Source organism: Trachemys scripta, chromosome 6 (genome assembly GCF_013100865.1).
Source record: "Trachemys scripta elegans isolate TJP31775 chromosome 6, CAS_Tse_1.0, whole genome shotgun sequence".
Lineage (NCBI taxonomy): Eukaryota > Metazoa > Chordata > Testudines > Emydidae > Trachemys > Trachemys scripta.
In genome coordinates, this window is record NC_048303.1 from 98,618,816 (window position 1) to 98,644,894 (window position 26,079).

At 41.8% G+C, this 26,079-nt stretch overlaps 1 protein-coding gene across 4 annotated transcripts; it reads left to right on the forward strand.

Annotated features, from left to right (window-relative positions):
• The first annotated feature begins 226 nt into the window (after positions 1-226).
• On the forward strand, positions 227-25,174 carry HACD4 (3-hydroxyacyl-CoA dehydratase 4). 4 transcript variants are annotated; one of them, XM_034774467.1, is made up of 10 exons: positions 227-482; positions 1,965-2,088; positions 6,670-6,832; positions 8,433-8,692; positions 10,774-10,877; positions 11,638-11,765; positions 14,932-15,044; positions 19,434-19,540; positions 20,246-20,377; positions 22,495-25,174. In XM_034774467.1, the coding sequence occupies exons 4-10, from the start codon at positions 8,652-8,654 to the stop codon at positions 22,575-22,577; spliced, it is 708 nt and encodes a 235-aa protein (XP_034630358.1). In that variant the 5' UTR covers positions 227-482; positions 1,965-2,088; positions 6,670-6,832; positions 8,433-8,651; the 3' UTR covers positions 22,578-25,174. The 4 variants fall into 4 exon arrangements, with proteins under 4 accessions (XP_034630358.1, XP_034630357.1, XP_034630360.1 ...); XM_034774466.1 differs by lacking the exon at positions 1,965-2,088; XM_034774468.1 differs by lacking the exons at positions 1,965-2,088; positions 8,433-8,692 and having other exon boundaries at positions 228-482.
• The last annotated feature ends 905 nt before the right edge of the window (positions 25,175-26,079 follow it).

A 26,079-nucleotide genomic window follows, 5' to 3' on the forward strand; every position in this document is an offset into this window, starting at 1 on the left:
AAAATGCCTCCAAATCCCGGAAGCTCTCTAAAAGCAAGACCTCCTTAATGTCGCTGGAAATAGAGGTGCCCAATTGGTTTTTGAATGTCGACATAATACAACCAAAATGACCATACACTGTACCGGGGTGTAATCACGTTGCTGCTTGTATGCGAACCAGAGCTCTAAAGAAGAATGCTTATTGGCCCTTGAAAAGCCTCTGGGGGTTGGGGGCGGGATGAAAGGATGTGTCCATTTAAGACCAAATCTTCTAGGCAGTTTTGTGGGTTAGTTCCGCGCTGGCGCTGTGAGGAAAGCTCCCCACTAAGCATTAACGCTGTACACATGTGGACGCTGGATTTCCTTCCCCAAAACGCTGCATGCTGGATTTTACTTTGTTTCCGGGTGCAATTTAAGACTATAAAGGGAGTGGGTCTTCAAGAGCTCAGAGATCACCTTTCTTCTTCGTACGTGTTACTGTGATAGCAGAGATCATCAGACATGTGAGCTAAGAACCTCCGGGTTTAATTGCGGGGGGGAGGAGAGGGGACTGCAGCAAGGGGTTCTTGCAGAGGGGACTTCATTCGTGCTTTAGTTGGCTGGAACCTGAATGCATTGACCTTCGGGCTGTGCTGCCAGGCTAATTTGTGTGCTCAGGCTGATATGCTTAAAACATGAGTGCCTAAAGTTAGGCTCCTAGATCCGTATTTAAACGTAAAACTTAATAAACAAAAGTAACCTGAATTTTTAGGGGTGTGGAATATGCTCCATTCCTACTGACATGATTTATATTTGTAGGTACTCAGCAGTTCTGAAAATTCAGGCTCCTTTCCTAAATACGGATTTTTGAGTCCTAACTTCAGGTTGAAAAGGTGTTGTTCCTCCCCTCCTCCCTCCCTTTTCTGATTGGAAGATATTAGTGGTTGCTTGAATAAGGGCAATAAAAGGAGGTAGTAGGTTATTGGGTAAGATTTGGAAAGTTTATTTTTAGATCTCTCTCTTTTGGGGGGGGGGGTGGCTATTTACTATGGAATATTCCCACATGAGCAGAGTGGGAGATGGAACCATTTTACAAACAAACAAAAACACCTGTTCCTACTGGATTTAACACTGTAATTGGCCAAATAATTAGCAACCTTAGTCCTCTAACACAATAAAGGTTTGAGTTCCAGAAGGGCTGAGCACTTGTAGTTACCACTGAAGTCGGTGAGGTGGTTGGTTGATAAATATCCTGTGGTGGGAGAGGATAATGTTTCAGGGGCAATTTATTCAAAACATCCACATGCCTAAACAATGAATGGAGCATAGTTTTTGCATTTATGCGTCAGATGGTGAGAATCAAAATGCAATCTATGGACCAGATCACCCTCTCCTATTAAAAGAGCCACAGGATATGGTAAACACGCAGCACCTCTGAAAAATCAGGCCATATATTTTCATTATCAGGGTCATTAAATTCACCTTCCTCTTATCCTCTGTCTTTGTTAAAAGTGTTTTTTTTGTTGTTTTTTGTTTTTTTTATTCAGAAATGTTTTCTTCATACTTCCAATTACTTAAGAAAATCCAGCCTTGCTTCTGAGTCGTTTGCTTTTGCTCTTACTATCAGCTGTAGTCCTAAGGTTTCTTATCTTGGCAAGCCAGAGGCTGAGTAGTTTCCTTTGGACTATAGCTGGAATACTGTCTGTTTATAGTTTGTCTTCCTTGATAGGAAATATCTGGAAAACTTTATTTTTATAAAACAAAAATGTTTCCTCAACTGCTAAAAATACCTAAAATAATTTCCAGTGGTTCACTGTAAAAATAATACCTTACACCTTGTTTTGTATTATTCGCTTTCCTAACATGCAATGTTTTCCATTTAGCCATCTCCACCATTGGGTACAGCCCTGAACTCCTTATCTGGACAAAAATCCCACTGGCTCTTTTGCAGATTTTATTATTATTTATTATTTGGAATATCTTAAACTTTTGCTGCTCCATCATAGAATTTACACCATTGCCTTAGTGATGAGAATGCATCCTGTTGCAGCATCATGCACACATTCAAAGAAGGTTTGCTGTGCTGAAAAAGACTTTTCTAGGCATCAGCTGGGAAGCAAAAGAGCCCTGGTAAGAGTTAATGAATTAAAATAAAATAATGAAAGGATATTATTTAAAGGGTCCTCTGCTAGACATTGGAATTTTTTTTTGTAAAAAAAGCTCCATTTTTTAGACAAACAAATTGACATTTTCCCATTAATTGATTTTAAAATGAACTGTAGAAATTTATATTAGATTCAGCTTCTTAAACAGCAATATAAACAATGATAGCATTTCTTTACTACATCATAAACTCAAGTTACTTCTGTGCAGCTCTGATTTTTATAAATGGATTAAGATCCATTATTGAAAAAATGAGCTTTTATTCTATGGTAGGAGTACTTGACTGTATGGTGTTAAGTTCGTGATTAATATCCTATGGTCTGAGGTGATAAAGTTTCCCCAAATTTATTGCCCAAATCCAAAACCGTGTTTGCATTTATGTGTCAGAGGGTGAGTACCGAAGTGCAATGTATAGATCAAATCCCCTCCTCACATAAAAAGAGCTACAGGAGAGGGTAGTTAAGGTTAACTCCATGAGGTTCCTCTCAGAGAGTTTACTCTAGATCATTCCTTTGGGGAATTTAGCTCCCAGAATCTCTTCACTGGCTTCAAGTCCCCTGAACTTCCTCTAGCTTTCTGGCAGCTCTGCTCCAGCTGAGCTGTACAGTCAAGGACTCTTCCATCAGCCACCACTTCTCTTCTCAGGGGCTCATTCATCTGCACATCTGCCAGTGTGATATGTGCCAGCAGTGCCCCTCTGCCATGTACATTGGCCAACCCGGACAGTCTCTACGCAAAAGAATAAATGGACACAAATCTGACATCAGGAATCCTAACATTCAAAAACCAGTAGAACACTTCAACCTCTCTGGCCACTTAGTAACAGACAGAAAGGTGGCAATTTTGCAACAGAAAAGCTTCAAAAACAGACTCCAAGGAGAAACTGCTGAACTTGAATTAATATGCAAATTAGACACCATCAACTTAGGCTTGAATAGAGACTGGGAATGGCTGAGCCATTACACACATTGAATCTATTTCCCCATGTTAAGTATCCTCACACCTCTTGTCAAACTGTCTGTAACGGGCTATCTTGATTATCACTACAAAAGCTTTTTCTTTTAATTAATTAGCCTCTTAGAGTTGGTAGGGCAACTCCCACCTTTTCATGTTCTCTGTATGTGTGTGGGTATATATATCTCCTTACTATATGTTCCATTCTATGCATCTGATGAAGTGGGCTGTAGCCCACAAAAGCTTATGCACAAATAAAATTGTTAGTTTCTAAGGTGCCACAAGTACTCCTGTTCTTTTTGCGGATACAGACTAACACGGCTGCTACTCTGAAACACTTCTCTTCTGATAGTCTTTTTATTTCACGTGGACATGAATAAACACACATTTCTAGACATAAGTGTTACCCCTTTCACCCAGGTGGCTAGGTTTGCAGGGTTGTTTCCATTAGGATAAGAAATTGATTATGAGTTAGGGATGTTCTCAGTGTAACTTTTTTTATTTACAAAAAAATGAACACAGTAGAAACAGCAGAAGGCAGTTCCTTTGCTCAGAAATCCTCACAATCGCTGCTTTAGTGAGCTCTTTGCTGTAGAAGCTCTATCTCTCTGCTTCTTCTCACAGTCACGCTCACTTCTTCTCCTGGCTTTCCTCTGCCTCAAACATAGCACACAAACCAATAGCGTAGCTCCTGCTTTTGCAACCAGGGAAACAGCTCAGTCCACATGGTTTAGCTCTGACCGGAAATATAGAGTATTTCCTGGGGCAGTAACGCCCCCCCCCCCCTTTTTTGCAACTTCTATTGAGCCTGCAAGAGAGCAGTTGGCACATCCATTGGCTTTAATGAGGTCTATAATTGTCTTTGGATCCAAGATTCCCTCTATGACCGCTATTAGCACCTTTCAGCCCAGCATAAAGAATCAAAAAGTTTGCTTTAAGATGGTGAATATTTTAATTTAGGGCCAGATCCTGGAAAGTGGTGAGAGTCTCCCTGCCCTGGTCAGAAGTCAATGAGAGTTGAAGGCGCGTAGGACTTGGCGAGTGGCACTTAGCACCTTGCCAGACTGGGCTCTTAATGTTTAGGGCTAGACTGTGAGCCTTGCCCACACTGGTAAGCAATTACTCAGACAAGTAGTTCCACAGAAATCAAGTGGAACTATTCATGTAACTGCTCACTACGTATGAGACTCACAATCTGGCCCATAGTAATTTGTTTTGCCCTGACTTATGATAACCATGTTTTTAGATTCCAGACACCAAGCCACAAAACTCACATAACCTCTCTGCAGAAGCAGAGAAGACCAGAGCAAGAGAAACCTTTTAAATATTCCAATTAACTTTTTCTATTACCTGTTCCTCTATGACAATTTTATCTTTCTTAGTACAATGTCTGGTTGAAATAATTACTCTCACAAAGATTCAAAGAATAAGGCCCCCAAATAGAAGGTATTTAAGATTCAAAAGTACTTGTCAAATAAAAGTTTGGAAAGAGTTTATTTTTAAACAACTACTTTGCTCACAGCTCTTAGACTTTAGGGATGTGGTTATTGTTTGTGCACAGTGCATTAAAAACCACAACATAGAGCTCCATGTCTCTTCCTTTTGGGCTAGACCAGAGGTGGACAAACTACAGCCCGTAGGACCCTCCTGCCTAGGCCCTGAGCTCCTGGCCCGGGAGGCTAGCCCCCAGCTCCTCCCCTACTGTTCCCCCTCCCTTGCAGCCTCTGCTTGCTCTGCCGCTGGCGCAACGCTCTGGGCAGCGGGGCTGCAAGCTCCTGGGGCAGTGCAGCTGCAGAGTCTGGCCTGGCCTGACCTGGTGCTCTGTGCTGCGCAGTAGCGTGGCTGGCTCCAGCCGGGCAGTGTGGCTGTAGCGCCACCAGCCATCGGTGCTCCAGGCAGTGCGGTAAGGGGGCGGAGAGCAGGGGGGATTGGATAGAGGGCAGGGAAGTTTGGGGTGGTGATCAGGGGGCGTGAGTATGGATAGGGGTTGGGGTGGTCAGAGGCAGGGAAGAGGGGGGTTGAATGGGAGCAGGGGGCCCTGGGGGCAGTCAGGAATGAGGAGGGGTTGGATGGAGGTGGGGGTTGGATGGAGGTGGCGGGGGGGCAGTCAGGGGACAGGGAACAGGGGGGTTGGATGGGGCAGGAGTCCCGGGGGGGGGCATCAGGGGGCAAGAAGCAGGAGGGGTCGGATGGGGGTGGGGTCAGGCCACGCCTGGCTGTTTGTGGAGGCACAGCCTCCACTAACCGGCCCGCCATACAATTTTGGAAACCCGATGTGGCCCTCAGGCTAAAAAGTTTGCCTGCCCCTGGGCTACTGTAACCTTATAACTTTCCCTGAGTGAGGGAGAATGCACAGCTGCATGGCTCCAGGAGCAGCCAAGAGAATGAGTCACAATTCCTCTCCTGCCGTGGGGAGCAGTTAAGTTACTTCACCCCTTTTTATCCACCAGCTCACTCTTTGCTGTGCAGCCAGCCAGCTACTCTCACTGGGGATGGGAGAAATGAGCCACGGTTCCTCCCACTGTCCACCCTTCACTTCCTCATTATCTACTCTATGAGCAATGGCAAGGGAGTAGCTGTGCTCTTCCCCCACATTTTGAGTCACAATGTCACTGAATATCCTCTTGCTCTTGTACTATGAGGCAGGGGAACAGACGTTCCTTCCTTACCATCTGTAGACCATTAATTATTTTGTATATTTTGATCACGTTTCCCCTCTGATTTATCTCCTCAGTTTCAGTCTTTACAATCTTTCTACAATTGCGAGTATTTCCATGCCCCAAACACTCCTGTTACCTCTTGGTTATCTGGCTCTAATTTTGCAATATTTATAAGTGGATAAATCAGCTAAAACGTTACAAAAATATGGGGTAAAGCATTGTAATAAGCTACAGATTAAATTACATCAAACAATGAAATATAGGTAGCATAACTTCTGCAATGCGTCTGGATGGCCTCTAAAGTGATAAGTAATATAGTCTAATGGGACACACATTCATTCCCTTAATGTACTCCATCAGTGACCGTGTAGATTGCTTTGTCCTGTGTCTCATTATGTGTATTCTTGCTACTGACAATGCTACTTTGATATATTTTTGTCATGTCAAGTTATTTAATATATTCTAAATTATTTAAAATGCAAACATCTGGATCAAATAAATCACACGCACCCAGCAAATCTTGTATATACAGGATCGCATCTGACCAAACATCTGCACATTTCCAAACTATAGGCATAAAAAGTGCAGTCTCCATTTCCAGCAAAATAATAGAAACAGCATTATGTAGCATATTTATTTGCTTTGGAGTCACTTTGAGTCTGCTGAAAATGAAATACCATCATGTTCTCTTCTATTTATGGTTACTTGTTTAACTGGCTTCTGTCTTCTCCAGAATAATGTGCATTTAATTTTGCATGCTTATTCTCAACTGGCCTTTGAAACTATCCCTTCTGACTAACCACAAAAACTAGTGGAACTGAGTCCAGAGGAACTATTTGTAATAAGGCAAGAAACATGCCTGAGCTAGTGCCTGTAGAAGAATGATAAAATGAACGAGGATCCCTTGAGTTAGTGGTTCCTTCCTTTTTACTAGGAAAGTGTCTCCTTCGCTGTAGTGCTGCTTTCAGTGACGCTGGGGGGAGAAAGGAGGAGGGGTAACCTCCTAGAAAACCGCTGTTGCAGCTGTGACAAGAGAAGGAGAGAGACAGACACAGGAGCGACCCATCTCTGCACCATCTAGTAACTCTTGAGCAAAGGTAAAAAACAAGCTATTCAACTCACGCAACTGCAGAGAAGCGGGGGAGGGATATGCGTGCAGGAGGAAACATGTTTTTCGTGCTGGTTTTCAGTTTTGTCCTCCCCCCCCCCCCCCCCATCCTGAGCTGTAAAGCTTGGGGGAGGGGGGGGAGAAGGGGGAGTGTTAAACTAGGAGCTCAGACCACTGTGACAAAGGAAACCAGGGCAGCAGAGGGGGTTTTCTACCAGCTTCTCATTTTTTATTTTTTTAAAAACCCCTCGTTCTTCAGTTTCCATGAGCTATTGGTTCATCAGTGTCTATTTCATTAAGTAGCAAGTGTTCCCCTGGGGGCTGTGTGGAACTGTATAGGTACTAACAGGGGGTACTGTTTAGCTCTTTAAGCTATTCTGGGAGATTCCTCCGTTGGAGGAGGAAGTGACCCTGGCCGCAGTCTGTGCCCACACCACCCTTACCCAGGTTGTCATGATCTCTGTCGTTTGGATGTACTATTTGGTATCATAACGGAGAGAAGCCTTAAGAGGGTATGGTGGAGGTTTACAAGCCCACTGTCAAATGCAGACACCCAGGTATTAATGGTGACAGTCCCCACAGAAACACAATCCTATTAAATAATAAGAGTAGTAGTAATATGTAGTTCTGTAATCATCCTATTCCTGAAAAAATCTGACTTTTCAAACTAAAACTATAATGCTGTTACAATCTCATATTCTCGGCTGGACAACTAAAGCATAAGCAGGTATATGCTATCTGCCTGTATATTTTAGGAAGAAATAGGACACCCCCGTCTTGCGAGTTATCATGCTGAGGGAAAACAGAGATCCAATATCTAATGCAGTCTCTCACTTTTCCAGACCTGTGGGTGTGCAAGAAAAAGCAAAGTTCTTCTTCTGAACATGTTGGGATCCACCCCTGGGTCACAGCATCATAGAGGTTTCAATGTATTTGGGCAAGTTAATAATTATAACTTTATAAAAATTACAACTAAAGCACTGTCCATAATAAACTCAGGTGGCTGGATTTGTTTGCAGTGATGCATATCACTCTGTCTCTCCATTCAATTCTCAAAACAGGCAGGGTATTGAAATGCATAATATTCCTATAGAACCTTTCATCTGAGGATTTTAAAAGCACTTGACGATATTAAGGGATGTTTTCTTAGATCACCCCTGAGAAGTATGTCATCCCCATTTTACAGATGGTGAAACAAAGGCACAGTGAGTCTGTGTGACAGATGTGGGAATAGAACAGCTATCTCTAGACATCCCATCCTGTGCTTTATCCAGTAGGCCGTGCTCTATCTCTAGGAATGCTGCAGGATCAGGCAATCCAATGTAAATGTGGATGGATTCCTGCTGTGACCCCAAAAAAGCAGGAAATCTAATTAAAGCCAACCACCTTTGACATTGACCTCTTAAGTGGAAACCGATGACAGTGGAGTTTTGCATCAGACCTGTGTAATAGGTTCCCTCTCAGAACATTTATTTTGCTCCTCAGACATAAAAGATGCTGCAACTCACATATAGGAAATATTGTAGCAAAACAATTAAACTTTCTACTTTATTATTTTTCATTACATTTAAATCCTCTTTCTTCAACAGCTTTCCCCTCTTCCCTCAAAGGCCCTGCATGGTAGGGACCTTCCATGGGTGAAGAGGGCTGGATAAGATTCCTCTTGGAGCTCCTCAAAGACACTTCTTGTTTAGTGCCAGAAGTCCATGTGGAATGAAGAAAAGTACTCCCAACTAACAGCCTAAATGTGCTACTTACACAATGTTCTTAGCCACTGTCAGCCTGGTATATGAAAGCCCCAGAGTCCAATGTGGTCCCTCATAAGACCGTGTGGAATGCCATCCTCCAGGTCAACCCTTCATTTAAATAATTTTAAGCTCTTAATTTTGGGTGCTGCAGTTAGTGACTAACATTATGTATTGATGCCTGTTACAACATAGTCCCTAACACACTTACACTGCTCATCAGGATGAGTTTTAAAACAAAATGACAAGTATATTGGCCAAACATTGGAGAACACTGGCACATAGTATTTATAAACATCCTCTTGGTTACCATTTGTTCTCACATAAGTGGTTTAAGAGTACACAGGATTTGCAGCCAACATTATCCAGCTATTTGGCTGATGAAAGATTCAGAGGAATACCCCAAAATTCTTGGAATAGTTTCAAACTATATTGAGGACAAGGAGACAAATGCTACAAATTGTACATATCAGAGAGAGAATATATGAATTATAAAGGATAGTACCTGGACTTTGCACTGTGTTTATATCATTAAACTCTGGTGATTGTGACTAAGTAATGGAGGATCTTACCAGAACCTCTCAAAATATCTAACAACTTGTTCATACTTTTCCTATTGTTTTAATCTACAGATCCAGTTACTGGTTATTAATGGTACTTTACAGTGCAATGTTCATTTTCTGTTGTAACTTATTATTTTTTCCTTTTAGGGATTTTTTTTTTTTCTTAGTGCAGTAAGCTGCACAACAGAGAATACGTCAGCCACTATTAAATCTGTAGGTTTTTAGAGTGATATCTATACATCCCTGTTGGCATCATTTCTATTAAACTGTATAGGACTTTTCCATAAGGCGTTTGTATGAATGTATGTGTTATAGCCCCCATTGTCATAACACTGGAGCACCTCAGAGTACTGGAAAATAGAAATAACATCAATTTCCTTCCTTCCTGGCTTGTAGAAAATAGTTTGATTGGTTGTAATGTCTTGTCTTCCTCTCTCATACATAACAAAGGGAAAGTCATGTCAAAGAGATGAGTTTGCATTTAATTCTGATTTAGATCATTCAGTGTCTGGGTCATCCTTAAACCTTGCAGGAGCAAATTCCACAGTCTAGGTCCAGCTCCCGTGAGAGTTTGGTCTCCCACGCTCACAAAACTCCCACTGTTGGTTGACATTTACATGCTTTCAGTAACACATAACCGTTGTGGAAGGCCCTGGTTGCCTGGAGAAGAGATCTTCCAGGCAACCAGGGCCAATCCCATGTATATCAGGAGGGAGAGCCTGAGTTGGATTCTGTAGTCAGTGGGCAAATAGCACGGAGCGCAGGACATTGGAATGATATTTTCATGTTGGCCTGTTGGGCTGATTCATTGTATACCAGTTGGAGCTTTATTCAGGCTGTGAGGGTTAATTCCTAGATATGAGTTGCAATAATCAAGCCTGGAGGACATGAATACGTTTTTCACCATGCCAGATAATGGATGGCCCAGTAGTTAATGCACTAGCTTAGGATGGGGGAGACCTACTTTAAGACCCTGCTCTACCATGGACTGTGTGACACCTTAGGTAAATATCAAGGCTAGGCCTACACTCGCACTTTTGCTGATAAAACTTTTGTTGGTCAAAGGTGTGAGGAAAATACAAGTTTCACTGGAAAAAAGTGTGGACAGTGCTATGTCGGTGGGAGATGCTCTCCCGCCAACAGAACTACTGCCACTCCTGGGGGTGGTTTAATTATGGCGGCAGGAGAGCTCTCTCCCGCCGGCAGAGAGAGGCTACACGGGAGACCTTACAGCGGCGCAGCTGCAGCACAGCTGCAGTGTAGACAGAGCCTTAATCTCTCAATTCCCCCTATGTAAAATGGGAATCAAAGAATTTCCCGACCTCACTAGGGTACTGTGAGGATAAATACATGAAAGATTGTGAGGCACTCAGATACAGAAGTGATGGCAGCTTTAAAAGCACCTTAGATTGATTTATGTAAGTCCACAAGGAAGAAGCATGATTTTCTGGCTATTGACATAGACACACTTATTTAAAGTTTCAGCTCCTTTTCCTGGCAGTGGTAGACATATTCTGAGTGGGGGGTATAATTTGCTTTGGGACACTGGTACAAATTGTAACATCATACCAAGTAATGCATTTTGGGTTTGCTTATTTACTTTACTGTTTCTGCCTTTACAGCTGTACAATGAACACTTATCTCTTCATCTACTATTTAATCCAATTCTGTGGACATTCCTGGATATTTACAAATATGATCATCAGGTTCTTGTCATTTGGGAAAGGTAAGACTCTTATTCATTTTACATTGCTTTTATCATTTTTACTTTAAAATCCTTAAACTGGACATAACAAACAACTTTGTAGGACTCTCTTTGTTACTATGTCAAGTTATAATTTCATAAATTGATGGAATACGGCATCGTTCGATGCAGATGAGCATTGGATTGGTTGAACAAAACAATACCAATACATCCGCACTATCTTTATAGTTCTTGCTGCTATGCTTTTTTTCTGCTAAGAACCATTAATATTCCACCGTATTTGATCGGACTTACTGTAATATGCTGGAAGATCAGAGCTAGATTTGGCCCTATGTTGACTGAAGTTCTGGGATATAATAGAAAATGACTGACTGCAGAGTTAAAAATAAATGACAGATGGTGGGAATACAAAGGACAATGGTTTACACAAACTATAAAGTCCAGGTAGCAGATATTTTATGAAACATCAAACCATCCTCTATTGCAGAGGAATGTTTTGAAACCAAATATCCAGGTCCTGCACAGATTTATTCAGTGTTCATTACAGCCACTTAACTAAAAAAGGTATGTCAGATGTAGACTATTCCATGCCCTCCTTAGCTTCCCCACTATGTATACTACTCTCCAGACATCTTTTCTGTGGCTTCTCTGTTTGTTTCAAAAGGTCGGTGGCATGTGAACTTTACTTTTTGACGCCTCGGTAGTCATATCTGAGGCTTGGCATGGAAAGGGTTCAGAGATTTAACTAACGGCACTGTTTTCTTCTCCCCTGCGGTTGTAGATTCTTTGGCCGATACCTTCTATTCTATAGGACTTGTAATGCGCCTTTGTCAGTCGTTGTCCATATTAGAGCTCCTGCACATTCTAGTTGGCATTGAAGAAAACCGTTTTCTCCCAAGGTTTTTACAGGTAAGTCAAGTTATACTGTACCAAAGAATCCCTGGCTCTTTCTGATTTGACATACAGATTTAACCTGAGATGCAGTTGGTGCCCAGGAGATACTTGCAGGACAGAATACATTAGGAATTATACTGGGATAACTTCCAGCAACTCAAACTCACTTCCTTGCCCCTTCCATACAGTTAAGTGTATGCTCATCACCAGACCAGCATGTTGAGTATCAGAATCCCCAATTGTATAATGGAAAAGAGCAAAATAAAAACAAAATGTAACCTACTGGGTGACCAGTAGAGGAGAACGAAGGGAAGATTCCCTCCATGGGCAACTGAGTGTGCTTTCTGGAGCAGTGTTTATAGTCAGTAGGAGACTAGCTAATCCTGAGGGGTTGAATTCTCCCCACTTCCCTCAGCTGCCAGTTCCTAACCAGTTTCCTAAGGCAGGAATGAGCAATGGGGAGGCACCACATGCCCAACCACATGTGAGGAGGAACGGCAACTGGAATGCAAAGTGGTGGCTGAGAAACCCTTCCCAGTAGTTCAACAGGCTTGTTGCTGTTTGCGGGTGCTCATTGGGGGGGAGGATCTCTTTTAGAGAGGAGCAGGCAGGGAGAGAAGAAAGGCTATGGCTTGGCAGAAAGAAAAGAGCAGTTCTATTCTTTGATTAAAGGTCAAAGTTAGCACAATCCAGACATGATATAATCAATTTACAAAAGGCTCCAGGCATTGTGACATTTTATAGGGATTTAAGTGCATACCTTTTGTTGTGGGAGTAAAGAAAGAGAACAGACAGGAACTATGTGCTCTAGCAGAGAACAAGAGAATTTTGTTACGTTCTCCTAGGAACTCTCTTGTTCTCTGCTTTGGAGTTGACTAAAAACTCTCAAGTTTTAAGTTTTCCTCTCTAGGAACTGTAAGACCAAGAACGCTACACCTCCTATTCCTTAACAGGTGAATATTGAGCAGGATAGGAGGATTGAGGATATGAGCAGGTATTATTTGTATTATAGTTGCACTTAAGTTGTGTCTTCACTGCAGAGTAGTCCAGGCTCCTTCCTCCAGTCCATACAAAGAAACAGGTGGAAAAAAAAAAAAAAACCTCACTGGGTTATTTTCAACCCAACCAAGCTGGCACAGTTGGGGGTATGGGTTACAAGCTGGGTTCTGCTTTCACTCAAGCTGGTAATCTGCCCACTTTGCAGCAAAGATACAGGCTAAATCACTCAAGTGTTGATTCAGTCCTTCAATGCCTTCCCACAATTTCCCTCATGTGCCCAGAAGGACAAACAAATTACTCCACAATTCACTCTGAAAGAATCAGAGTGGATCACAAAGAACCATGGGATATGTTGCCAGAAGTCCTAGCACCACTCCTGGGTGAGTGCAGCACCGGTGAGGATGCAGCAACTTGAGTGTGGCTGTGTAGTGTGACCACTCATACCTGAGTTAGGCTAAGCCTGGGCACTGATTACCCAAGCTAACTCTGCACCTAAGGACATACTCTTAGAGGCCTCCTCCAGGGCACTGTTCATGTACACAGACATGGTCGCTGTGCCAAAGAGCTTACCGTATAAGATGAAAGACAAGTGTATATAACAGATGGATGGGGGAGCACAAGGTAACAGTTAATATGATTATAAGTGTAACAAGCAGTGATCATAGCACACTGGTAGCCTGGCCATGGGGCATTGTTATGTAGACAGTACAGCCGAGGTGAATTTTAAGGAGAGATTTGAAGGATGAACATTGTGGCTCTACAATGTGCACAATCCCTCCCTGTACAATCTATTTTGTCCTAAATGAATCTGATATGTTGCTGTCTTGCTCACTCTTAAAATGGTCAAATTATACTGTGGAAACATGAGTCGTGTACAGAACTGAGTGGATGCTGTGATGGGGTAGCTGTGAGAGAAAGGAAATTCCACTTTGATCTTCATGTACTGAATGAGGACGAATGAAAAATGAAACCATGCTGTTTACGTTTTGTGAAATGACTGCACATGCTTCCTTCTCCCTTTTTAAGGACATGAAAAGACATGGTTTCTAGTGGAATTTTTTTTTTTAAGAGTATCAGGGCAAATACAATCCCTAATTGACTATAGTAAAGTAAGAGCAGGCAGAAAGAGAACAAGAAGCTACATGCAAACCCTCATTTACACACAAAGAAACAGTTTTTTTTCTTTGAACCAAAAAAACAAACAAACAAAAAACCCACCCTACTTCCTTCCCAATTTACTAAGGTACTAACCCTGTCAGTTGCTCTCTGTTGACAGATCCCTGAGAGCCTGTGAGGAACCCCATTGACTTAAGCAGGGTTGTTGCTGGCAGCTTTTTAGTTTAATAATTTCTGAAGGCTGCTCTGTCAATCCCTTTAAGCTTTGCTCACTGGCTGAGACTGGAGTTTGATTCACTCCCCTCAAGAATTTACTTCCAGTGTTAACATCTGAAGGGGAAGAAATGGCCAGAGAGCAAAGATTAAAATTTGTGGCATACTTTAAAGATTTTCAAGATGAGGAACTGGATCCATCAGGGAGGGCTGTGTTCTGTTTCTAGATGACTAGGAGCTGGCAATAGGAAATGTGTCCTCGCATGAATTTGACGAATAAGCTGCTGTGTGAACATTTTGCTTTATCTGACAGATGTGGAAGAGTTTTGTTGTTTGTTAAAATTATAGTCTGTGCCCAGAGTTCCACACAGGAACTGGTAAATAAGATATAGAAAAAGTGCTGTACAGACAATTTCATTATATTCTAGTTACGCAGTGTTCCATTCATAATGGGTAGATACTTTGCCCATTAAATTTAAATCTATAAGAGTTAACAGATTGTGTGGGTCAGTTGCTCAGTTGGTATGATGTCAGTGTAGCTATCTTGGTTTACCCCAGCTGAGAATTTGTCCCTATATTTTAAACACTTTCAATGCAAGTATAATCCTGAGTGGATTAACATAGTCTTTTGGAAGGATTACACAGGCCTTCAGGATTTTTTTGGTACTGCTAAAGACATGAATGTAGCCTGGGGATCTAAACTGAAGGAAAGTAAGGGGATATTGGACTTAGTGTAATATACACTAGAGTGTCATGGCATCCTTGTTGCTGAAGTGATGCAGAAATCAGAGATACACAAACCATACATACAAGTAGAAGGTCATTATTACTGTAATTATTTTCTTCTTGTCAGATAACTGAGAGAATCATCATTTTATTTGTTGTCATCACCAGTCAAGAAGAAGTTCAAGGGAAATATATTGTGTGCGTTTTATTTTTCCTTTGGAATTTACTGGATGTGGTCAGGTAAGAAATCAAAGTAACCTCATAAAAGTAAAGCAAGCACTTCTGTTAAATGGAACTATCCAAATACAGTGCATGGCATCTGATTTTCGTTATTTTGACCTCAGCAGAATCCTAGTTTTACATTTTAAGCAAATGTTTGGATTTGATAAGGCACACTGTGGTTTCTAGAATAATTGGTATATCAGTTAAGGCAATAGGTTTTCGTTTTGCCTATTACAAGAGTAAGCCACTGCATTAAAGTTTTCTATTTCAAAAGATTTGACCTTTCTAACACCAATTTAGAACAGCAGCACAGCTATTTTTTAAGGAAGGGAATTCCCTAACACTCTCTCTAATACTGCTTTTATACATCAAAGCAAAGGTATCTCCTTTTTACAGCTCATTTAGGCCACATCTACAATACAAGCTAGGGTGCGATTCCCTTGCTCATGTACACATACGCATAGTTGCTGTCCCTGGGCTAGCGGGAGTAGAACCAGCAGCATAGCCACTGTAGCACAGGTAACAGCAGCAGAGCTGCACCCACCAGTTTCAGGCAGGTTTATACTGTAGGTGGGTCAGCCATGCCTCTGTTGCTGCTGCCCATGCTACTGTGGATACACTACTATTTATACTCGTGCCAGATCAATGAGAGCTAGTGCAAATGTGTGTGTGTGTGTGTGTGTGTGTGTGAGAGCAGGGGGGAAAATCACACCCTAGCTTGTAGTATAAACAGCCTTAAACACAAGACTTGTAGTACAGTAACTCATAACTGCAGGCCATTCATTAAGATTTTGATTATTATGCATTAAGTGGAAAATTTCTAATTCTTGCCTATGACCTGAAAATTTAGGCTAGATAGAGCATATAAATGACACAGGGAGAAATCACAGTAGGCAAAGAGCATGGGAACAGAAGAAAGATTTACACAGTATGAAGTTACAGGTGACTTTCAATGGAATGTGTGTTAAGTCACTTACAATCCCACCCTTTGCATTGGACATAAAACTCCGGTGCAGAAGGCCAGTGCAAGGAACTATGCGCTGCTTAAGTGCCACTTAAATGGCCGTGGATTTCCGTTTCTTTACTTAAATCAAGGAAGACCTGTAGGCTTAAGTGGCACTTAAGCAGCGCATAGCCCTTGTGCCAGTCCTCTGCAAAGGGATGAATTTCACCTTGGCTGCATTGTTAATTCCATTATTTGTACTAAGATGACCTTGATGTCAGGGTCAGCATTGGAGAGGTAGTTGAAAGTAGTATGGTATGAAGAGAGAGCTGGAGAAGGAAAATGAATGGTGTATATGGGACCAAGAAGATTTTTGTTTGGGTTCTAGGTGGATTTGTTTTAATTATTCATATGCCCCTCTCCCCCCATTTTTTTATCTTTTTAAAGATTCAAAGGTAAAAATAAAACCCACTGAACATGCACTCTTCAGCTAAAGCAAAAAAGGAAGAAAACATCAGCAATGAAAAGCTCCAGCATAGAATTGTCAATATGTAATTAACTGTAATCCTTAAAGACAACTGTTATGATCAAAATAATGGCAACCATAGAATGTGTACATGGATGAGACCTCATACATAATAGTACTGTCTCCAGCATAAATGTATGGTTCAAATGATAATGTAAAATGTTTCATATCGATGGAGAACATATCTTTTTCTAGTTCCCTTTCCTTTGTTTGTTTAGTGTGTGTGCGTGATTATATAAAAAATGACTGAATCTGATTTGCATCATGTACAACCATAATCAGTAATGGATAAATTAGCCCTGTCTGCTTGATTGTGTTGGACTTATTAAATGTTCTATTATGCCTTTGAGACACAACTTCCTGTGGGGGATGATGTGTCAGAATTCTGGTAGTGCAGCCGTCTCTCTCCTCTGCACCGAACCAGCTTTGTTGGGCTGGTATGTAAAGGATGTTGGGCCACAACATCCTCATCAATGTTTTGGGGTGTATAGATGGAGCAGTCCCTGAGTTACAATGGAATGCAATTGTACTCAAACTGATATACAGGGGCATAAGAGGAAGGGGCTTCTTGTACATCCTCCTTTGCCTATTGCAGAGCAAGTGGGCACATTTTAACCCAAAATAAAAAAGTTGCCTATATTACAATATATCCTAATATTTGTTTACTTTGCAACTTTTATGCCTGAGGAACAGAAGACTTAAGCAACCTGGGCAAGTCCAGGAAACCACTCCCAGTGTAACACTAGAACACTAATAACTATCCGAGTTACCAAGAATGATGTCTGTCTTATGCACTGAAGATCAAGGACTAGGGCTGTTTCCGAGTATATAGTGTAAATTAATAATAATCATTCCTCAAAGAAAGATTATTAAGTATTGTTTAGGAGAAGTACCTGCTCCTTAAGAGAATTTCCTTTAACTATATTTGAAAACATACCAACAGAAATTTCACTAGAGACAAACTCCTGGAAAACAACAACTCTGCAAAGCTCAAATTTAAATTATTTTCAATGTTTCCCACTCTCTAGGGAATACTAATATTGTCTTTAATTACTGATTATGGTTGAACATCTGAGAAAGCATTATTATTTGAAATTACAGAATTCTGTTTTGTCAAGGCTTAGATATTTGGTTCCACATTTTGGGGCAGATCTTCCAGTGTGGTACAGTAGCGTTATGTCCCAGCACTGGTAGATCCAGTGTGCAGGGTGTTGAGAAGATCACATTAGTAAAAGGGGATGCTTTTGTGGTATAGAGCCAGAAGGAGGCTCTTCTTTCATACCCTAACAACTAGTTCTAGATACATTCTTAAAAGATATGAAGTTTTCTGAGCATTAGGGCTAATGACACAGGGCGGATGAATTCTGCCTACCCCTACAAATCTGATCTTTCTTGCTTATTACCAAGTGCACTATCTGCTTTTTGTATTATATTGCAAATTTGCTTTTAAAAAAAAAGCTGGTGAAAAATCAAGGGAGAGGAGAATGTACAACAGTTTCCCCTAACCTATTAACCTTTCCCTCGGGTGTACCACCCAGGATTTCACAAACAGTTGTTAATACTGGGGCCACCAGGAAGTTTGCCTAGGGCTGTGTTATCTGCCAGAAACAGTCCCAGCTAATGGTGGCTTAAACACACTTTTGTAGAGATCTACAGCAAGTGTAGGGCCTTTCAACTGACCAAAAATGTGATCAAACCAGTCTCTCAAATCTTCAGAAAGTTACTGGGTCACTCAGTTCAAACAACCCTAGACCACTTTGAGACTCTAAAAACCAAATCTCATAGAGAACAGCTAGGAGTTCTGGATTCCCATTATGCATTATGACTGCTCAATTTCAGAGGAGATTGCTAATTGCCACATAGCCCTAGGAAAGAAGTCTCCATTATGAAGCAGCAGGAATTCCACTTAGCTGACAATCTACCAGTGTTCTGGAATTCTTGTGTTAGTACACACAAGCCATTTTCCATTTTACTTTCCTGAGATGGCCAAATCCTATTCCCAGACCCTATAGGGAGAGAGTGAGACATGCTGAATGGGGACACAGACTAAGCAACAAAATGTTCTTAAGAGTTCTGCCTGCATTTCTTCACACAAGGGGCTCTGTGGGCTTTTTTTAACCCCCTACTAAATCATCTGAAGATTCAAGAGTGCACATAATTGGGATATGGAGACTTATTGATGGGCCCTTTCTGAGAGGGCTGCTAGGTCCTTGGTGTTTCCTGGGTCCCTATATCCACCTCAAAACTTTTTAGAATGACATCCATGTTGTGTAGTTACTAAGTCTAACCCTCAGTTTTTTGCACAGTGAGGATAAGGGAAATATTCCAATGTGCATTTCTGGGCCCCATGATGGGGGGCTGCCCTCTTACTGAACAGTAGTGCCATCTGTAACCATGGCAGTAATCCAACTTCTAGCCTGCTTCAATAATAATTTAGCAATAATGTTTATAGTTTTTATATCAAATATTAAGGACCATATTCTAGTGTCTGTTACACGTATGAGCCTCCCATTGAAGTTACATGCATATCTGAAGCCCATTTTCTGACAAACCAATATGAAAGCACATTGGAACCTGGTTTGCATAAGAATCTTCATGATGAGAAGTGTAACATAGAATGCACCATATTATTGTTATTTTCATCTCCCCCCCCCCCCCCCCTAAACCAGGGGCACAAAAAAAAGAACTCTTCAGCAAGTTGGTTGTCTCTGGGTTCCGATGCGAGATTGACACTAAATAAAATGGGTGCAATTTTTCTCTAACATATGTCCAGCATTCCATCTGAGTGGCTCAAACGCTTAGTGTACAGGAATCTGGAATTCACAGATTTCTCAGTCTAGATGGCTGTTTTAAGGAGTAAGATGTTTATTCATTCCTATTTTATCTGAATTTGAAAAATAAACACAAGTTCCCTGTCTTTTTTTTTTTTAAATTCCAGATACACTTACTGCATGTTATCAGTGTCAGGAACATACTATGGAGCTTTGACATGGCTGAACTACACACTATGGATTCCAGTATATCCCCTGTCAGTTCTGGCTAAAGGTAAGAGGGAGGGAGTAGGCATGAGGCAAATTACTTGTTTTCTGAATCTCACTCAGTAGAGTCTGATCATTTAGATGAGTTTTTGAGAAATAAGACACGTTTAAACCTCTTTACTCTTATCTACACACTTTTTCATCTAACTTTCCCCTTTCTCTGTTTCTTTCTTGGTTTCTACAGGACAGTTCCTTTCTCCTGGAAAATTAACAATTTGTTAGCACAACGAAAGCCACAGAATATCAACCTAGGATGCCGACACTTTTCTGCAGTCCTTGGTGTAGCTTAATTCTAGGCACCCAGTGCAAAGCACAGACAAAGCTGGCAAATGCACTGGTGCAGCTGACCCCTACTTGAAACCATCTTATGCATGAAACCATTGTGGCTTATAGCAGTTTACTGTGCCTAGACTAGGTGTGCACACTATACCTGTAGCTGAAAACCCCAGCAGAGATGAGGACTAAGTAAATATTTGCTAATCCTAGTTATCAAAATGATTACAACTTCAGTCCAAAGAAAATGAATTAAAAGTAAAGCCATGTATGCATGCTAAGTATGCTGTTTCATACAGATTACATTTCACAAGATAAGGCAGTAGACCAAGACCCATTTTTCATGCCCCTTAAATGTGGTTTTCTTAGAGATGATCTTTCACTTAAGGTTTTTACTATAACTCCAGCTTTAAAAAAACATCAAAACATTATTTTGCAGCATTTGCCATCTATGAATCACTGCCTTACTTTGAATCCTTCGGCACATACTCTACCAAGCTACCATTTCCAGTTGCCTTATCGATCTACTTCCCGTACATACTAAAGCTGTACCTGGCAATGCTGTTTGTAGGTAAGATTTTCATCACTTGTGAGCAGGATCTTAATGCCACTGTGCTGGAATTCACAAGCCTGAGCAGGCAAAAATCAAATCAATGAAAATTCTTTGTAAGCTGTGCCTTCTCCTAGGCAGTTCCTGCATTGACAACTCTGTGTTAAGGGGGAGTTCATGTTGCTCAGGAGTTGGCTGGTTTGAATTCCAGCATCTCATTTAGAAGTGAATTATCTGTTTCTAGAGAGAGGGAGTGTGGGGAAAAGAACTATTAAGAAAAAAAGTGGATGGAAAATGAATATAGTGTGTTTGAGCCACCTTCATCATTATAGATGTTAATTCAACAGAAAGTCCTGAGTCAGGTCTTGATTCTGCTGCCATTTGTAGTCAATGGAAACCTTTCCACAGATTTCCAGTGGGCATTAGATCAGGCCCGCAGTTTGTTTGTTCTTTTAAACTAGGTCTGACATCCTGTACCAGAACTCCTCCAGGCTTGAGGAGATTTGGAGCTAAATCCAAACTTCATAGCTTGTTCCCCCACCTACGGTTACTGTGGGTTACAGCAAAATCCTGGATCCAAACAGGCCCGCACTTTGGAGAAGTTTGGATCTGCATCTAACTTTCTGGCTGACCCCATTTGAACCCCCTCACATTTGGGTGCTAATTTTTGTAGCATGGGCCCATCTGTTTTTAAAAAACTCATTGATGCTTTTAGATGAAGTACATTGTTGGCTGGTTCATAAGGGATTCTTGTTCAATCCTCAACCAGAAAAATGAGGACACTAGTCGTGGCTGTGGGGTGGACCTGCTAATCTGGAAAAATATCTGTGTACATATGCATCAATGTAATGGCAATAACTGCAGTATTATAATTACCCTATATATAGCAGGTGTGCTTTAAGGGTTCCAGGAAAATGTCTCAGGACTTGCATTGGCTAGATTTACTTACTGAGGTCCAGGGCCGCCCAGAGGATTCAGGGAGCCTGGGGCAAAGCAATTTCAGGGGCCCCTTCCATAAAAAAAGTTGCAATATTATATTAACATGTATCTGGAAATGTAAAAAATAACCAGTGAAATACATTCAAAAATTAATTTTTGAATGTAATTTGAAAATACGTAAAATAGATTTAAAAACATTAAATGCTTTAATGGTATGTATACATTTGCAATTACATAATGGGCTGTCACTGGGTGATGGTGATAGTTGGTGCCAATGGGCTGTCGCTGCCTGGGGGTGGTGCTACTGTTGCCCATGGCTGGGTGGGGAGCTGGGCTCTGGGTCGGGGGGTGTCCGCCTCAGAGGGGCTGGGCTCAGAGCTAGGGGTTAGGGCTGGGGGGGGGGGGGGGGGGTGCGGGGGGTGCCCGGCTCAGAGGGGCGGGGCTCGGAGCTGGGGGGTCAAAGCTGGGGGGGTGCCCGGCTCAGAGGGGCTTACCATGCCACTTACCCCCTCTCCCAGAGCCTCAGCGAGCTGCGTCCAGGAGCTCCTGCTGCTCGGCCTGCCGGAGCTCGCAGCCCCGCCCGCTTACCACGCGGCTCTGAGCGGGAGGAGCACAGGCCACGCGGCTATAGCGCTGTCCCGGGCCGCTCCTGGATGCGGTGTGCTGAGCCTGACATTCTCGTGGGGGCCCCTGCGGGGCCTGGGGCAAATAGCCCCACTTGCTCCCTCCCTGGGCAGCCCTGCTGAGGTCTCGTATAATGTATTTAGCGTGTGCATAGTTGTCTAGCCAAGCGATGGCATCTTCAGTGGCGTGATGCAGTTCTAGCCCACCGCTGAATCTAGTCAGCAGGCGTTCATTGGCAATGTGCGTCATCGTCTCTGTTGCGCCACAGCTGCACAAAGGGCTGTCACGAAGGCCCCAGCATTACTGATTGGCTGCCCAGAGACCTTGCCCAGTCCGGGCATTATATCTCATAATGACAGATACCTAAAAATATAGTGTGGTTAGTTACAAGAATATAGAACCTGTCTGAAAAGCCTTACTCCTGTGGGTTTAATGGGACTACCCACAGGACCATTTGGGTCAATTGGACTCATCCCATTAGGGTTTTTAGGTGCAGGTCCACCTGTTTTTTCTAGGTAAATGTTGGGCCTTTTTGCGTCTGCTTCCTTGCACTTACATTTTATGTTTCAATTTAGGTATGTTCTTCATCACTAGATACCTCTGCTCAGAAAGGAAAGCTCACCTAGGAGCCAGCTACATCAAAGAGAAAAGGAGCTAAGTTGATATCTTGTCTTGAGGAAAATGCTCTAGAACATGCTATGCTAACACATTATGTGGAAATAATTTAGAGCAAGATTTTCAGAAGTGCTTAGTGATCTTATGTGCCCAACTGGGAGCGCCTTAGAAGTTCCCAATTTACAAGGGCAGGTGCTCCACGCTTTCTGAAAATGAGGCCCTTTAAGGCATCTCACATTGGGCACTCAAACGTAAGCACCTCAAATCTCCCGTCACTTTTTAAAGTCTTGGCCTCAGAGGTTACTCTAGCTTTTTCTAACATAAAATGACAGGTTACAAAATGTGGCAAAAAATGTCAATCATATCAGCATTTCCTATATTTTAATAATGGGTTCCCATCGCAGCAGTAGCATGGATTCTGCATTTTATAGCAGTAAAATGTCAATGGTATTTTGTTTTTATCATTATCTCACCTGTTAGACTATGTAAAACAGATGTATGAATATCAAATTTGCTGGAACTGCAATAGATTATGAAGCAGAAGCTGGTTGTTCTGCATTTTGCCACATTCACACAAATACCAATAGGTAAAACTGTTCACAGAAAACCCATCCTCCTCCACTCGCCCCCCCCACCCCGATTCTTAAAGTAAATGTAAGTGACAAATGCAGTTACAGTGTCTATTCACTACAAGTCCTAGAGGGCATTTCACGTACAGAAGTAGAAGTTATGATTCTAATATATTTCCAGTAGACACTATTGACGGATCTGTTTTTCTTAACTGTGACATCCAGATTTATCTTGGAACTGAAGAAACAAGACAGACAGACGCTCACTCTTACTTAACTCATCAAAGTATGATATAGTCAGTCCAAGAAATACTCTGCCTTTAAAAATAAGATAATGGATTATATAGACTGTAGGCCAAATCCAAATTGTCTCACACATGAGAATTGTCCCATTCACGTCAGCGAGGTTACTTGTGCAACAAAAGTAATTAGGATTTGGTCCTATGAGGTGGGGAACTACTTATGAGAAGAAGCAAGAAAATAGGATACGTTTTTCTGGGGGACAAATTACTTCTCCGACTGCACAAGCTACTTGGGAGAAAACCATAGGCTGACTTGTTCCCCATTGGTACTATTCCCCACCACCCTTTGGGCTTGAATAAAAGACAGAAAAAATTAAGTGGATTAAAGAGTGAAATGAAAACACTTCTGGTCATGAAAATTCTCTTACCTATTTAGGCCTCTGAAAAGTGAAACCTAAGTATGCCTTTGTCCTGAGACAACATTTGAATAACCAGTGAGTGAAGAGCATCTCAAATTGATGATTTAGTGGCTCTAGGACACGTCCACAGCCACACCAGGCAGCTCAGCTGTATCTGAACTGCCCCTACGTGTGCTACCACGGCTACACTGATATTTATGCTGGAACTAGCTTGAGTACGTGTACATGAACAAAGGAATCACACTCCTAGCTCGTACTGGAAACATAGCCTTAGACCGGTATATTTGTTTGTTATCTGGGAAGAGTACGCTAAAGTGGGTACCATTAAATACTTTGCTTTTGCATCCAGGTATTATTGTGGTGTGCACGCTAACATATAGCACTTTTCGTCAGTAAATCTCAGCATGTTTTACAAAAGAGGTAAATAGTATAGTATTGCCTGTATTTAGGAAATAGAGCGAATATTGTTGTAACGTTATTTAGTTACAAAAGCAAATGTGATGTTTTTAAATATGATCATGCTATCTGTTGAAGGAGAGATTTATGTGATCTGGGCAGGGGAGAATTCCCTCTGTGCACAAGCTGAGGAAGACAGAGGACCCTCTTAAGAATCCTGGGGTAGCAGCTGTGCCTGGTGTGGGAAGGGAGTATCAGAGGCAGGGCTGCAGCATGTTACCCAGCAGCGATTCCAGACAGCACAGCTAGCTGTGGACATGCTGCTGTAATGTAGACAGCCCACCTGAGGCTACTTTAGCCTCTGGACCAGTCCAGATTCACCAGGGCAGAAAAGGTGGGTCAAAGTGAACTTAGCACACCCCTGCCACCCGTTCTGCAGGCTGGGAGCTCTGTGCTGTCTCTCTTAGAAGCACAACCCAGAATCTCACCTTATAAAGCCTATCCTGAAAGAGTAAAATGATGGTGAATCCCTAACATTTGTTGAAAAATGCTGATATTTTCCATTCTGTTCACATGGTACAGTCTGGTCAAAATTTTCAAACTCAGGTTCCTAAAGTAAGATGCCTTAAGTCTATGTTTCGGCACCCTAACAAGGGGCTTATTTTTCAGATGAACTTTGCACCCACTCCACCAAATGAAGAGGGAGTTGTAGGTATTGACTGCTTTTGAGAATCAAGCCATTCTTATATAGGGGCCTAAATCTGAACTTAAGCCAACTTCAGGCATTCAAAAATGAAATTGTTTGCTGAAGTTTGTTGGTGTAAAAAGTTACTGATCCACAGACCTACTGTAGTTGCTGGTGCTGGCAAATGGTTTACCATTTAATTCACTGTTTTTACATTGAACCACACTTACATGTAAAATCCCACCACTAATATTGTATTTCAATTTGATACATTCATATTTAATTAGTGAACATTATTTTAATCTGTGCAATTTATTTACTTATTTTAATTTTGAATGATAGCAAACCTATTTTAAAAAAATCTTTGGTTGAAAATACAGCAGTAACTACAATACCTGATTTATCCACACAGACACCTGGAGCATGTAAATGATTTTCAGTTTTACAGTGTGTATATATCAGTCAATATTGATTCTGCACTAGAAAGGTGCAAGATGTTCAAAACTCAGATATGTTTGCAGCTGCTGAAAAGTGTGTTCAGTTAATCTCTTAAACTACGCAAAGAATTAACAGGCTAATCTGATTAATCATGATCTAGATCAGTGGTTCTCCAGCCATGGCCTGCTTGTGGCCCAATCAGCACACAACTGCGACCCCTATGACATCCTCAGGGCCATATGGGTGGTATATATATTGTGTGGATGCGGTCCACATAACACAGAGAGCTATATATGCGGCCTACAACTGTCAACAGGTTGAACCACTGGTCTAGATGGTTCTTAAGAATTACTATTGGCATGTTAATGATAATACAAAGGCTACATCTACCCTGTGACCTGGGGTGTGATTCCCAGCTCTTGTACATGTACTTGCACTAGCTCTCAGCAATAAGAATGAGAACGGCAGCATGGCTTAGCCATACTGAGTACAAACCGACCTGAAACCCACAGGTACATGTACACAGCATAGTGGAGCCATGCCACCATTACTTGTGCTGCCATGGCTATACTACTATTTATACTCGCACTAGCTCAATGAGACCTCATGTGAGTATGTGTACTTGAACTGGGAATCACACCCCTAGCTCACAGTATAGACACAGCCAAAATGAAAACACATGTCTTGAGAATGCATATGTCTATTGCAATATAAAACATACACAAGTACCGTACCAGATTCTCACTGGTTAAAGGGTCTTGGTTAAGAGAACCAAATAGCAGACATAGAAGATTTA